Source organism: Colossoma macropomum, unplaced genomic scaffold, assembly GCF_904425465.1.
Source record: "Colossoma macropomum unplaced genomic scaffold, Colossoma_macropomum, whole genome shotgun sequence".
NCBI classification, from domain to species: Eukaryota; Metazoa; Chordata; class Actinopteri; order Characiformes; family Serrasalmidae; genus Colossoma; species Colossoma macropomum.
In genome coordinates this window covers 13,340,410-13,357,299 of record NW_023494803.1, presented here as the reverse complement: position 1 = coordinate 13,357,299, position 16,890 = coordinate 13,340,410, and the positions used below count along the sequence as shown (strand labels likewise).

The following is a 16,890-nucleotide window of genomic DNA, read 5'->3' as shown; positions in this document are numbered from 1 at the left end:
ATACTAAACAGAACACAGGCACTGAGAGTACACGGTACTGAGAGTATGTGGAGTTGAGGAGGATGTAACATACTATGACATATTAACAGATTAGCAGGTAGCCTAGCATATGTGAGCATAGCAGTCACTGAGGTATCAACCAGAACAGCAATGAAATACAGTATTTGTGTGATACAGTAATTCTAGCAGCTAACATTGTTAAAGTAAAATGTGTAAAAATGCAAGAAGTCAGATATAAGAATTATGTTAAGTGAAGTATTTCAGTGTGAAATGCAATAATTATATTTAAACACAGTGTCATAGACAATCCGGACCTCCAAGAAGTGGAGAATGAGATGGTCTTATATTGTTGTGTGTATATTGTTGTGTGTATATGTGTATGTGTGCATGTGTCTATGTTGGTGTCTTTCAATTCAGTCCATGAGAATTGAGGAATCTGATGGCCAAATAAGTTGCAGTTCAATATCTTGGAAATTATCATCTTGAAAATCCACTATTAAAACGATTTCACACAAGAATGCATCTGTAGACATCATACTTGCAATTTCTGCAAATGTTTCATACCTGAGGGAGCGAATGATTATTAGTGTTAAAGCAAACATGCTGAGTACAGCTCACAGCTGCATTACTTTACACTCTCTAGGTTCCCGTGCTCGGTAAGAACCAATCACACATCGATCACAGGCCTGACCAATCGATAACACAGTAATGGCTCATATAAGAAAATACAGTGTTTTGTAACAGTATCAAAATAGTTAGAAACTAATATTTTCTTTTTTTTTCTCTTTCTCTCATAACATCAGTCTTCTGTTTGTCTATTTGTCAGATAATGTGACCAAACATGGGGTTTGGTTCCTCTGTGCTCCTCCCCCTCCACACTGTATCTCCAGTGATTGTGAACTTCCTGCCTGATGGAGGGAACGGTTCTGTATGAGTGTGTGAGGTGGAGAAAGAGCAAATGGAGTGTGGAGCAGCTTATTCACACCGTACTGATCTACAGCAGCACTCCCTGGAGCTGAGGAAGCTCTCCATGGAGGATTCTGGAACGTTCTCAGTGATGGAGAGAGAAACACGGCGCACTGTCAGTGTTCTCTTCATACAGGTGTTCCCTCCATCTACAGGTACATCAGTCCACCTGTAGCCTTTTACACACCCAGCAGAACATCTTCATTCAGCACATCTAACTCTCTGATTCCTCTCATCTCCAGGTCCACCTTAAGGAGGTTATGGACTATCAGTGTTATAGCTGTCATTGTAGTTGTGGTGATGGTGGTGATAGTGGTTATCGTGGTTGTTGTTCTGAGGTGGTGGAGACAGAGAAGACTCACTTAGGAACAGGAAGCTGTGCTGTGTTATCAGAACCACACTGACAATATAAGTATTTGTTTGAGTTGAATACAACTAGTTCAATTGCTTGTTACCACATGAAGTATTTTTTAGGTAGATCTGATGAACCACTTTTTACAGTGTAGTATAAAATGAGTTGATCTGAGATCTTTTAAGCTGCTTATCCTTCTGGGTCATGGGGGGAGCTGGGGCCTATCCCAGCCGTCACTGGGTGGAAGGCAAGATACACCCTGGACAGGTCACCAGTCCATTGCAGGGCAATGTCTGTATTAATATTATTATTTCATTACCGATAAACATCTCAGAAATCTCAATAAACATCAGATTTTGGAGGATTTTGTTAATGTGTGAAAGAAATTTAAATAAATTATTAAGTGATGATGTTTATTAACAGGTGTGTGTTATCTATGGTCTTCATTAAGTGGTGCTGTGAGTAAACAATGCTCTCTGCTGAACAGATGGCGCTCCGGAGTTTGGAAGGCTGGATGTGTGAAAGAACTGCTTGTTTTTTTTTTAATACACTCAGAAAATCTGTAGACGGTCCCTAATCAACATTTTAAATTCTAAAACATTCATTCTAAAACAAATCAAAAGTTTGATTTATAGCTGTTCAAAGCGTAGAACTGTACAAATGCCAGATCAGATCAGTGTGCTGCTGTAGAAACTGTTGACGTGGGTTACTGACTCAGATTAACGCTGCAGATAAAGATCGTGGGCTGGGATTCCTCAAATTCCTCTCCTGACAGAGGCATACCCTGCCTGTTTTTATGATGTACCTGTAATCTGATTACTGTCTTTTTTATTGTAACTGTGACGGAATATAGTTACTTTTTTTTTTGTATCCTGATTATGTAAGGCCGTTACCTGTATCCTGTTACTACCCAACACTGTTCACAACAGATTAGCACCTTCCCACACCAGCTGCTCATTCACCAGCCTCTTGTTCAGAATTTCCCATCCCACCATCATGGTGCATCAGTTACTACTATAACAACTGAGGAGCCAGAATGTAACTGCTGCACCATTTAAGGTGGACCAGGAGAAATCAAATAGGAAGCTGAATTCAGCCTTGTCCTTCTTACTCTCTGCTGAAAAAGACCATTCGAACCATTAGGGTTAAAGCTTGTTGGTTTTGCTTTTTAGTTTATAATTGACTTAATGGTTACCTTTAGAGACCATTAGTTTCTTGTAGGACACCTTTAGATCCCATGAGGAAACCATCAGATACATCTGGTGTCAGTCCCAGAACGCCTGTCAAACCTTTAGAGTCCTTTACACTGCGACATCAACCCATCAGGAAACACAGAATACCATTAGAGACTACTGGACACCAGTAGAACCTTTTGATTTTTTTTCCAGCAGGGCTGTGTTTTGGGGGTTTATTGCATTCTTACGAGCACGAGGATTAGAGCTGACTGACACACTGATGGATTTGCCGATATGTGTGAGAGTGTATGTCCATCAGAGCTCATGCTGAACTCTGGTTTTAAGGTCAGGTGCAGAGCAGACAGTTGACCAGTAGAGCTGAAAGATTAATCATTTTTATATTGAATTTGAAAAGGTGGATTTTTCATCATTTCATTTCGATCAAAGTTATTAAATGGAAATAAAAGCTACCGAGAGCAGCCCATGCAACCTAGATTAGCCTTTGTCTGAGGATTATAACGAAACAAATTTGGTGAAAGTGGGTTGAGTAAGAAGGAAGTTGTGACCAGATCAAACAGATTTGTGGTGTCATTGCACACCTGGGTTCAGTTCTCTGAAAAATCTGCTTATATCCTGTTCTAAAGAGTCAAATGATCAACAAGCAACAACAGTCATTTGCTATCCGTTTATGAGGTAATGATGCAGGGCTAGCTTTGGGTTTGGCAGTAAACTGGATGCAGGAATGAAGATGAAGAGATTTAATTCCTGTAATTAATTCTTTTAACTGTATTGTGTTCCAGCAGTATTTATCAGTACATCTTGATATTCCTCAGTCTGAAATTACAGAATAAATCAACAAAATAAATCAAACAAAAGCTTTATGTAAACATTACAAAGCCCGTTTTAGCAGAAACAGTAACCTAGAGTTACATAAAAATGAGAATATTGCTCTTCAGAGAAATAATAGCGCTCCTTAACTAGTTTGCATAAAGGACAATGGCGACACCCCCTGGCGATTCGAAGATACTACAAACAGGTGTTTCCACGCAGTGGCAATTTTCCCAAATAAAGGCGCTGCTAACCCTTAACTACGGTACAAGTGTCACTTTAACTGAATTATATGAAGGATCACAGCCTTCTTAATAAGTAGCTTAATACGTCCTGCAGGCAATTATTCCATAAAAATCATGACTTTGACGTCTCCTCTCACACTGAACACAGGCGAGTGCGGGGTTGAACTTAAGAGACATAAACATAACAGCAACGGGCATTTCTGTCTGTCATTGACTCAGTACCTTAAATACCACACAGGAACAAATACTGAACATTAACAGTCACAGGTGGGTGAATCTAGACTTTAGAGTGGCATACGCTGAACACCAGCCTTCATTCCGTCTACGACAGTGAACTAGCTGGGTATATACGTCACTAACCATACCTATAGGACGTGAGTCTGAAAGTGATGTGCTCCCGGAAGTCTCCGAGCCTTTTATACACCACTACTGTCTTTTTTTTTGACGTCAGTGCCATGAATCTTCGGCTCTGCCTCAGCCATCGTTGATTGGCTGGTAGTCGGCGGCGTAACAGGTGGTGGGCTGAACTTCGGCTATTTGGACTGTTTTATATCTGAACTTCTGGAGAAACAGCTTTAAACTCAACCCAACACACAACAGGAGGATCCTCCACAGTGGAGCTACTGAAGGTGAGACTGTTCTGCTCATCACACTTTACACACTTCTTAAGTAGTGGTTCAGTCATCCGGAACCACTTACACTCAAATTGAACACACACAGAAACGTTCATGTGACTTTGCATGATGTATTGAAAAGTATATTGTTTACAGCAAAACAGTTAAATAAACATAATCTTATGAAAATGTATTATATTTATAACAATCTTTCAGGCAAAAAATATTAATTTCTCTCTCTGTATGATAAATGGCTTTTAATCAAATAAATGACTTCAATATTTATCAAAAGAAGCCTTGTGATACACCAAACTAAATTTCTGAAATCATAAGGCCACAGAGAAAGAGAGAAAATAATATTTTCTGGCAGAAAATTATATGTATTACTTTTTCTAAGGTTGTTTATTTAATTGTTTTGCTGCAAACAATATACTTTTCTATACATAATAAAAAGTCACGTGAACGTTTCTGTGCGACTGCCCCAGCACTGCAACTCGATACGCAAACAGAAAGCTGCCAGCTGCTCTCTCAGCCCGTGACGTCACTTGCACACGCGCACTCTGCCACAGTGGCAGAAGCAGCCCAACGGCGCGGTAACTTTTGGCTGCTGCTGCTTAGCGATTTCATCACTTAATCCATTTTTCGTCCATAACACAGCTAGATGATTACATTTAATGCACCCCCCTGTTGAACAAAAATCACAGAACCCATTAAAAGCGTCTGTTGGTTTCTGGTGGTTTTCAGTAATGGTATTACTAATGGTATTCTGTGTTTTCCTGATGGTTTGATATCACAGTGTAAAGGATTCTGATCGTTTAATCAGGTGTTTTGGGACTGATTCCAGGTAGATTTGATCGTTTCCTAATGGCCTCTATCGGCAACCATCAAGCCAATTCCCTCTAGGAAGCAAAACCACCAGGTTTTATTCCTAACGGCCCTGCAAACACAGTTACTTTGCCACAACGTACTGTTTTGGTGCCCACAACGTTGTCCGCTTGGTGCTCTCTACATTGTCACAACGATGAAATGTCATTCCTCAGAATTATGACAACGTTGTCTGACAACTTTCTAGGAAGCTGTGACAACGCTGACGAGACAGCAAAAGTAATCGGCACTACGTTGACTGTACGTTGTCACAACCTTCTAGAATCCTTAAAAATATTCTATTTTAATCAATATTACAGTTTTTGATAACCTGTTCTAATCGTCTTCAGCATGGCTTTCATGAGTTTGGGCGGTAGCATTTTTGTTTTTTCTGCGAATAAACCCGACATTCATGTCTTATCATTGTGGTTGGTTATATTTTGAAAGTTTCCATATTTAATTATCTTATTATCAGTATGACAAAGTTAATATACATTCAGTGTAAGTCGTGTTGCCCAGCAGTACGTGGTTCGCTGTTTTTCCTCATAAAACGGACAGAAACACTGCTGTGGCAGAGCGTGCACTGACGTCATCAATAGGCTGGCGGTGCATGTCAGGCTGAGAGTGCATGTCTGCACTATACTATATTCCTGCAGAACAGGAGGCAGCAGTTTCAGGACCGCAGTTTCAGGACTGCAATTCCAGGACCATATGTTTTTGCGACACTGCCCCCTGCTCCTTCCTGTCTACATAACTACAGTTTTAAAGGCTTGTTCCACCCAAATACTACAACTTTATCTAACTTATCGTTTTAAAGGCTTATTCCACCCAAATACTACAACTTTATCTGACTTATAGTTTTAAAGGCTTGTTCCACCCAAATACTACAACTTTATCTGACCTATAGTTTTAAAGGCTTGTTCCAACTAAGTACTACAACTTTATCTAACTTATAGTTTTAAAGGCTTATTCCACCCAAATACTACAACTTTATCTAACTTATCGTTTTAAAGGCTTATTCCATCCAAATACTACAACTTTATCTAACTTACAGTTTTAAAGGCTTGTTCCATCCAGATACTACTTTGTCTTATAATGAAACTTGTTTATTAAGAGTTGCATTTTGTGTAATTATGTAAAAATAAAGATACAATCAATTGCACATACTGCTTTTACAGTCACCAAATCTCAACCAGATATTTGAGACACAAGAAAGGCTTTGGTGCCATAATATTTATTTAATATCTCAACAATAACAACCAACAACATTCAACACGTAAGATATAATACCCCTCAATAACACACACACACACACAAAAAGCAAATGGGTTAAAAAGAGACATTTAAAACTGGGATGGTTTCTCAACCATCGCAGAGATGTGAGAAAGATGCAAGAAAACCTAATGTTTTCTACCTAATGCACTGCCTACCAATGGAATGGTCTCCCTTCTTTCTTCAATTGTTTATCTATCACTCTGTTAAATTCCTCCACTTCACTGAAATAGTAAAAAGACAACATAACCACTGCTCACTTAACAGAAATAACTTTCATGGTACATTAATTGACGTTACTACTTTTTAATTTAAAGAATTGGCCAATATTTTATGCCGTTATGTAAAAACAATTACATTCTCTACTCTTACCCGTGTTGATAAACTGGAGCACAGAGGAAGACCTGCTCAGCCTCCTGCAAGGATAAATTCTTCAGCACAGCTAGGCCATATATAATGGCCTACCAAAGGAAAAGGATTATTTTTAAACAATATTTTTTAAATATACTGTTATACCAATACAGAATACAGAACCGCATGTCTTTGTCGTAGGTCATAGGTCTGTAAACACCTTTTGATATAATGACTATTAAGAATGAACACCACGTATAGTGGGGTAAACAGAGAGTCAGGACAGTTTAATTAGTAAGATTATTTAAACTTAAATGGTAGAACAGTAAGTATTGAGTATTTACACTGAAGACAAACAGCTATGATGATTTAATGCAGTGGACAGACATATATTATACGGACATTCTTTTATCGTCTTTTGAGTTCTAATTAATGTGCTGGGTAGAATTCATTATCATAACCATTACGGTAATAATTAATATATGATACAATGCTAGTTAGGCTTGCCAAAACGGTGCTACGGTTCCAATAAAGCAGGCTAACAGTTCGTTTTGAAGCAATCTAGCTAACAGATAACTGCGTATAGTGCCTTGACTATGTAGTTAACTTTGTTAAAAGCAGGCTAACAGTTCGTTAACTTTGTTAACTACGTAGTACGTACTATGTACTATGTACGTTAACTTTGCTGCCTAATTCAAAACACCAGAACGTTTTAACGTTAATTATATAAAACTTGATTCACGTTCTATGCTCACACTCCGACTGTCATCATCCATCTTTTCCACGCGTTAAATGCGGTCCTTGTATCCACTTCGCTAGGAAGCAGTGTCGCGAAAACATATGATCCTGGAATTGCAGTCCTGAAACTGCGGTCCTGGAACTGCTGCCTCCTGTTCTGCAGTCAGACCTGCAGCCAGACTCTATTGTGGGAACAAAAACGGTGATAAGCGACTGTGTTGTGTCCTGTTCTGTCATATTTAATCAGAAGAGGGTGTAGTTTAGTAGATGCTGTGGTTTTAGTCTCTTGTCTTCTTTCATTTCACTGTGAAACTTTACCGAAGTGCAATAACTGAGTGTTTGGGAGGTCACAGTAAAGTGCTATAAACAATTGTGTCCGAACTGGTTTGGCTGCTGGCAGGGCAGAGAAGGAGCTGCTAGCCGGTGACGTCTGGGTTAACAACAAAGTGGGGAAAACTTGTTTTTCTGTTCCGTCTCCCACAATTTCATACATCTAAGCAACAGACGTTTAGCGGTGATTGTGTCCAGGAGGTGTTTTGGTCAAACCATTTCTGTCCATGTTCTTGCAGTCCAAATATGTTAGATATTTTCTGGTCTAATGTGAATTTATCTGATTCATTTCCTCCTCATATAATAGTGTGTCTCACTCATTTGCTCCTTTATCAGATCACAAAACTCAGTGGAGATTTGTAGGATGAGAGGTTATTGGGAGTTTAGTGACACTCTCTTGGAGGATGATTGTTTTGATAAAAGTGTGAAATATTTGGTCAAAGAAATCTCTGATACTACAAAAGGAAGCCACAAAGAAAATTGGAAATTTTCCCATTTTCAAATGCCCCTCCCTCTTCGGAGAAGAAAGGAGTTAAAAGTCTCGATAATTAAATCAGAATCAGAATTTTCTACTAGGATCAATGTTTTATTGAATAAAAATCTAATTTCTGATAAAGAGGAATTGGAATAAAGAAAGAAATCTGCAGGTAAATTAAATTTATTTTGATCTGGCAAAGAGTGTGTTTATAAGATCTGGAGCCAAATGGCTGGAAGAGAGGAAAAAACACTATTTTTTTGCTTTCAAAAATAGACGGTAAAGGAAATCTCAGACTGCACTTAATATTGATGGTGTTCAGTGTACAGATTCTAAATTAATATCTAATCATGTTACTTCATTTTATGGCAATCTTTATGCCTCTAGTTTTGATGAGAAAAGCTGTGAGCGGTTTGTTAATTTACCATCACATTCCAGTTATTGAGGAAAACAGTCAATCTAGAGTCCTTTGTGACTCTAGCTTGACTGTTGAAATGAAGTTGGCAGTGTTTTCAGTGAATAAAGGGAAATCGCCAGGTATAGATTGTCTGTCTGTGGAATTTTATATACATTTCTGGGAAGTTATTAAATATCTTCTGTTTAATATGTATTAAGAATGCATCGATCAGAGAGAGAGATGACAACGACTGTGAAACAGGGAATTATGTCACTTATTCCTAAACCTGATGAGGATACTTTATTATTAGATAATTGGTGGCCTGTTACACTTTTAACTATAGATTACAAAACTCTAACCACAGTTTGTTTCAGAAACACAGTCTGGTTCTGTAAAGGGTCGGCATATTAGCGACAACATGAGACTGATATTGGATCGTAGATTAGATTATGCAAATTCAGTTCACTCTAAAGCTGTTATTCTTTTTTGGAATTCTGTAAAGCCTTTTTACACAATTGAACAAGGTTTCTCCAATTATTTGGATTTGGTGATAGATTTATTGATATTATTGGTATGTTGTGTAAAGGGATCAATAGTTCTATGATTGTTATTTGACAACTTCACCCTATTTATAAATTTTAGTCACAGAATTATTACCATTAAGTATAGTACATGAAAAGGAATCTCAATTTTTGGCCATAAATTAAAATCTCTCAGTTGGCAGCTGACAGTACCTTTTTTGGTTGAGTATTTTTCTCTAGCTTTGGGTTTAAAACTAAACAAGGCCAAATGTGAGACAATATCTCTTTGTGACTGTATAGATACCGTGATGTGAGATATTGCACTTAAAAACACTGTTAAGTACCAAGACAAAATATACTAAACATACTTTTAACCTCTGGCTTCACAGAGATTTATCCTCTTATGGTTATATAGTTTTATTATCCAAGGCTTAGGGGCTGTCTCACTTTGTATGTCCTTCAATATCTATTTTTATTAAAGATTCAACAGCTCATGAACTCAATAAAATATTTCTGGACTTTATCTGGAAAAATAAGTGACACAAGCTTCACACATCACACATCAGAGCAGGAGGCAGTGTGGAAGTATTAGATTTTGTTGATATTATAAATACCCTTCGAATTAATTGGCTTAGAAAGTGTATGATGAACCCAAATTCAGTGTAGTTTCTCATCCCCAGTCATATTTTTAACAAGATCAGAGGCATATCTTTTCTTTTGAAATGTAACTATATGCCAAATAAGCTCCCAGTTTCTCTTTCCAAGTTTCATCAGTGAGCTCTGCTTGCCTGGAAACACTGCTTCGTCCACAGTTATTTCCTGCATAGAACCCTTTCTATTTTTTACGGAATAACTATTAGGAATAAATGTTCTTTTCCAAACGGTCTCAAAGAAATATTAATAGTATTCTTTCTGTATTTGACAAATCTAGAAATGTGCTTTCTTATGATCACTTTATGGCTACACATGACTTCGTGTTAAACAGTGTAAGTCCTTATAAAGCCTAGAGTGCAATGTTAACTTCTTCATTCTACAGGCTCAAGTCTTTATTCACAAACAGAAGTTTTTAAATTCTCAGTCAGCCCTGCGCCTCTTTTTTAACAAAATTTAAATCACTGCTGCAAACCTTGCACCTTGTAATAACTAAGAAAAGTAATAGATTTTTGAATTACTATAAATTACTATGACCAGCTTTATGAAGAGAAACTTACAAATAATTAACTGGGGTTTCCTTCGGTACACGTGTGTGTGTGTGTGTGTGTGTGTTACAGTGTATAAACACTGTTAGATTATATCTTTACTTATTTTGATATCTTAGCTTGCTCAGTGTTTGAATATACTGTTTTCATATTCTGGTTTGCTGCTGTCTAATGATGTATTGCTCTGACAGTGGTTGTATACTTGTAGAATTGTACATGTTTTATTTGTATAATGATAATTATATTTATAAACACTCTTGTGGTCAGTAGTAATGGCTTGTAGCCTATTACAGAGTCAGAGATCATTATGTAAACCTGCTGTTTATACAGAGACTCACTAAATATTCAGTGAATTTGCTCTGATCTCTGAGATATCACGTTAGTTACGTTGCAAGTGGAACATATTTACACAGCACTGAGTTATTATCAGACATGATCTAACTGTGTTCTGTTACCAGTGGCTAAGCTACACCAGAGGTCATATTTTTATGGTTATTTTTAGGATCATGAATCCTCTCTGTCTATGCAAAGCTGCTCAAAATACGCTCCTTTAGCTCAAGTTTATATAATAAATATCATTTGATGTGTTTCAGTAAATTCCCTGAGTAAAATCATCTTTTTGCTCTGTATTGCTGTGTTGTTTGTTGTCTGAAGGAATGTTAGCACAGAGCCTCGCTCTTTATCTGCTGAATATCTAATAGGAAAATAGAAACTCAAGCTATGTCAGCGAATAAATAAATCCTGTAAACTTTAAACGTCTCTAAGTGGCTGGCCGCTGATATGATTCCCATTCTTCTCTCAGGCCCTGATAGTAGTGGAGGTTTCCACTACTTACTTTAGCACATAAAGCGGTTGTTTTTCTGGTTGGTTCAGATTTTCTCATAGACAGATAGACAAATCTTTGTTGGTCCCAAAGAGAATTGCATTGTTACAGCAGCAGGAACTTCAAAACACTTGAACAACACTAACATGTATCCACTAAAAGGGTGTAAGGGGGATCAAGAGCTCAACTATATACGAACATTGCAGGACATAATAAAGAGCACTTGACTTATAAATTAGTAAGTAGTGCAAGAGTAAGTTCATGAGGTATAGTGCAGCTGTGGTAATGCAGCATAATTCCTGTGTATAACTGAGTGGGCAGATGTGTTTACAGAGAAAGTGAAATTCTGTAGAGTATAGGGCAAGTTAATCATGAGCTTGGGGTCCGTACAGCCCCTGCTGTAGAGTGACTCATTATACAGTCTGATTACAGCATATGTGTTTCAGTCTGTTACTGAATCAGCTCCTTTGAGTGTCTTCTAATGAACTTTTGTCTTGCACAGTTTTATAATCTGATCCATACTGTAGGACACCTTGTCTGACTTTAAACTCTCATGTTTGTCTTGTACTGCACATGCTAATGTGAATTAAATCTGTTATTTGCCAAAGGTACGTTTTTCATCATGGTGACTGTTCAACTATGCTGGGTTAGCGTACTGTATGCACTGTCAGGTAAGAAATTCTGTTTTAAAATAATTAGGCTGTATTCAGTTTGTGATTTATATATGATGTTGCTAACTGAAGCTAATAATCATTTCACCTGTATGTTACATAAATAGTAAATCCAGGTTTAACGTTAAATTTGTTTATTGTACATGGAAAGTGACCAGTGGTGGACGAAGTATACAAATCATGTACTTGAGTAATAGTAGAGATACCCAAGGTAAAATATCACTCCAGTAAAAGTAGAAGTTCCTCCCTTTAGACCTCTACTTGAGTAAAAGTACAGTATTTGCCTTCAAATGTACTTAAGTACTGAAAGATTAATTATGACTTTAATGTTTTTGTAATAAGACTCTTGCTTCATTAACTCATTTTAGGTGAAAACACTCTAGTGTCACTCTTGGTAAACTTCCATCTTTTAATAGAATGTCAATAATTAGTCTGACTCTGATGTCTATTAAAATTATCATAAGAACAAAACACTGAAGGCAAACAATTTCCTTTAGGTAGAACCAAGTAGCTATGAAATAACTTTTTGCAAACAAGCAAAGTTTCAGTTTAAGATTCATTTACAACTTAGTTAAAGTTTAAGTTTAATAAAAACTTTAAACACAGGTTCACAAATGAGTTTTCCTTTACTATATTGCATCTGTAGGTCTCTGTTCATAAACATAAACTAGCAAAAACAAATTTACTATAAAATGAAATAGTGTTTGTATAAATTCAGAAAAAAGACACCCGTCACAACTGCATATGTGTACATATTTCTATATTGTGGTCTATTTACACAAATTTAGGTTAGTCCATCATTTATGTTGGACTAACCAGAATTTTACACTGCTGCACTGACATTGAACCGTTTCACTGGGTCGGTATGTCCAAGAGGTCAAAACAAACTCAAAACAAAGTGCGCGCTGTGCCCTGATTTGTGTTCTTGCTTCACGCTTCTTTCATTTTGATGTTACATTTTTATACACACATAAGCCAAAAGAAACGACAGATTTCGCATAATGTAGTGGAGTAAAAAGTAAGATATTTGACTTTGAAATGTAGTGGAGTGAAAGTAAATAGTTGCCAAAAATGGAAATACTTCAGTAAAGTACAAATACACAAAACTACTTGAGTACAGTAATGAATTACATTTACTTAGTTACTGTCCACCACTGAAAATGACCACCAATTTGGAAAATCATTTTGGTAAACAAACATGTTCTAAACCAGATATGTTTTGATATATGTTAATTGTTACGTTATGTTACGTTAAGTAGTAAAAAATGCTAATGTTGCTAATCATGCATGCAAGCTAAGTTACATGAAGTCTAAAATGAACATATTTATATACCAACTACTTAAACTGCAGTCTAAAACTGCCCAGGCCGCTGAACAGAGCCAGCTGGTCTGTGTGGGGCATTTTGGTAAGGTCCTTTCAGTGTTCAGTCCTTTCAGACTCAGGCCAGATCTGGTCTTGTAACAGGAAGTGTTTTGCTGAATTGTGTTGAAATTCTCTGCTAACAAGGGAACACCTCTACACCTCGTTCCTTTAAAGACGCCTGCACTTAAAAATGTGGGGTTTTAATGGTTAATTCCGCTTGGATGGCTTATTATGGACAGACTGACACTTCAAATGTGTTACTAGTGTAGTTTTTCCATAGAAAACACAGACTTTCTCAGTACATCCTAAAAAAGTGAGTCGTGGGCACTACGAAGCAGCTTTGGTTTGTATGTTATGAATGAGCTTCAATCTATCATGGTCCAAAATACCGCAACATGCTAATGAGAGGATGTGCCATAAGAGGTCAGCGCCTGAGTCCGAAGCTCCAACGAGAGCCGTGGGAAGCAGCATAAACCTCCGCTGCAGATACCAATCCAGTTTCACCACAGCACAGGTTCAGTTCGTCTCACTGAAGCTCCAGTTTAGAGGATAAACACTCTAATCTAAGCAGATAAACCTGTTAGCTTAAGCTACTTTTAGTTTATACTCTTGTTAGCACCAAAGGCTAATGTTAACTTAGCGCGAAGGCTAAACCACCAGTGGATATGGCTCACTGTTGCTGCACTGAGGAGGGTGTAGAAGATAAAGACTCAAATCTGAGTGACTGAAGTCCAGTGACAGAAAGACAGACTCTTTATTATTGAAGCAGGAGCTTTAGTTTTATTTCTGCTCTGTTCAAACTTTACTTTAGGGGTAACTTAACATTTATATATTCAGTGCCATGGGAAAAATGAGTTAGCCGTGTTATTTGTTTGAATGAAATATGAATTTCACCTCATAGTTCACCAGGGGACCTACCAAAGACCTCTGCCACAATTTGACCCCGTTCCAGATGTTCACATCTGGCCCTACAAGACTAACGTAGCGTTTAGCAGTGCTCCTGTTCTGACTGCTTAATGACCTCACCCTGCGCCTGGTTCACTTAGGATTACCAACTTTAATATGTGTGAAATCACCAAACTGTACTGATCTAAAGTCCTCCAGTTATACACACCTGCATTAAGAATACTCAACAGCTGCTACAGAGCTGGACAAGTGTGGACCATCAGGGCTGAGTTTAGATGCACTGTGATAGATGTAGTACTTCACACTAACACTCCTACTGATATGTTCCTCTACCCTGCCACTAGGGGCGCTGTCTGCAGTCGTGGTTAAGATTGTTAATCTGGGGGGCTCCATCACCCTCCCCTGTAAACTCCATGAAGACTCACCTGTGAAGCGGCTGGATGTGCGCTGGCTGCTGGGTGAACATGTGGTCATCAGACTGAACCGAGACCAGATCATCTACAGCATCAGCTACAGGAACAGGACCGAACTACCAGCAGGGGGCGCAGGCCATGGAGATTTCTCCCTGACCATCACACACACACAGCATGGAGACAGCGGAGTGTATCGATGTGTGATGTTCAGAGAGGAGCAGGAGCTCAAACTCACAGAGCTTCAGCTCTCAGTGGAAGGTACTGAATAAACACACTGAGAATATTTAACACACAGCAGCTCAGAGTGTCTGTACAGTCTGAAGACAACCTGCACTGTAAATAGACTCTCTCTCTCTCTCTCTCTCTCTCTCTCTTTCTCTCTCTCTAGCTCCTCTTTCTCCTAGTGCTGTGTTTGTTAGAGCTGGTGATGAGGTGGTTCTGCCGTGTTTTGGTCGTGTGGACTGGATGGATTCAGAAGCTGAATTTGTTCAATGGAAGAGAGGCTGGACGGTTCTAGTGTGGGTCCAGGGTTCTCTACATGTGGATCCTCCGTTTGCAGACAGAGTGTTGCTGCCTAAAGAGAGAATCCTGCAGGATAACATCTCTCTGGAGCTGAAGAACACTCGCCATGAAGACCAGGGACTTTACCTGTGCTTCTTTGTGAAGGACGAAGCCGTCAGACTGGCTGCACAGATTAATCTCACTGTTACAGGTAAACATGTTCACCTTATCACAGAGATAAGGGAGCTGCTCCATTGGTACAACTTGAAAATCAGCCAAAGTATGTGTGGGAAACCAGCTTTATTTCTGAGCACATGTGTTGAGTGAGTTTAATAAAAGATTCACTACATACATAACAGAAAAAGAAATGATGGCATGTTATCATTATTGTGATACGCTCGCTTGCCAACAGTCATGGCAGTATGCTGATGCATACTGTGCATTATGAAAATTAATTGAAATATTATGATAGTATATTTTGCTTTATAGGTTATAATAGTGTGTCATACAGTGTCATCAACCAAATATTACTGTAAGAGCACAGACCTCTTTAGTTTATACTGTCTTTCTCTGATAACATCAGTGCTCTGTTTGTCTGTTTGTTAGATCACATGACTCGGTTGGAGGTGGGGTTTGGTTCCTCGGTGCTCCTCCCCTTCCACACTGAATCTCCAGTAATTGTGAGCTTCCTGCCTGATGGAGGGAATGGTTCTGTGCGAGTGTGTGAGGTGGAGAAAGAGCAGATGGAGTGTGGAGCAGCTTATTCACACCGTACAGATCTACAGCAGCACTCCCTGGAGCTGAGGAAGCTCTCCATGGAGGATTCTGGAACGTTCTCAGTGATGGAGAGAGAAACACAGCGCACTATCAGTGTTCTCTTCGTACAGGTGTTCCCTCCATCTACAGGTACATCAGTTCACTTATAGCCTTTTACACACCCAGCAGAACATCTTCATTCAGCACATCTAACTCTCTGATTCCTCTCATCTCCAGGTAACACTGTGAAACAAGCAGACTCACTATTGGTCCTAATTAAAATAGCACCCCTTTCACTGTTACTGCTGGGTTCCATGCTCACCATAATCGCACAGATGCGGTGGAGACAAAGGCGTCTCACTGAGGAACAGGACGTTGAATCCCAGCACTTGAACCACACTAATGCCACCAGCAGTGAACATTCTGATTCCACTGAGATTCTGTCATAATTAGGTCATGACACGCCCCCCCCCCACCCCCCCCGCCCAAAATGACCTTACCAAACGATATTTTACTCCAGATTTCTGTATTTCGCTTGTTCTACGAGCCTTAAAAACTTCTGCTTGTAAAACTCAGACTGAACAGCTCAGGCATATAGACTCATATATAGATCCTGATCTCCTCCTTTATTTTAAATAAGTGGCATATCGTCATGAGATCTGGTCAGTGTACAGTCGTTTATTTCAGTTTCATTTCCTTTCTCTGTGTGCTTAGTTTGTGCTTTCAGGTGGTTGTGAGTTGGATCTTCACTCATTTGCTTCTTCCTCAAAGGAGTGATGATTCACTGCTGTTCTTACCTACACAATTTCAATATTTCAGTATTTGTGCTCACTTTAAAGCTGTTCTGGCTCTAACTGGATCTGATTTAATATGTGTGCATAAAACAAAAAAAAAGTAGAAAGAAAGGAAGGAAAACATGTATAAAAAAAGTTTTTATATTCATTTCCAGATCTGCAGCTGTCACAATTACAGCTTTATGAAGTTCAGTTTTGTGAGTTAAACGTTGCACATATTTTACTGTACATTTTTAATACTGATGTGAATTGTTTATTTCCTCTGTGAGGACATTATTGTTGCTGTGTTATTAATGCTGCTCATTTGGAATCTTTTCATTCGTTTGAGTAAATGAA

At 38.5% G+C, this 16,890-nt stretch overlaps 1 protein-coding gene across 1 annotated transcript; it reads left to right on the top strand.

Annotated features, from left to right (window-relative positions):
• Positions 1–4,152: 4,152 nt before the first annotated feature.
• Positions 4,153–16,234, top strand: LOC118824210. The gene is made up of 6 exons (XM_036594219.1): positions 4,153–4,195; positions 11,759–11,821; positions 14,435–14,761; positions 14,892–15,215; positions 15,611–15,910; positions 15,998–16,234. The coding sequence occupies exons 2-6, from the start codon at positions 11,773–11,775 to the stop codon at positions 16,207–16,209; spliced, it is 1,212 nt and encodes a 403-aa protein (XP_036450112.1). The 5' UTR covers positions 4,153–4,195; positions 11,759–11,772; the 3' UTR covers positions 16,210–16,234.
• The last annotated feature ends 656 nt before the right edge of the window (positions 16,235–16,890 follow it).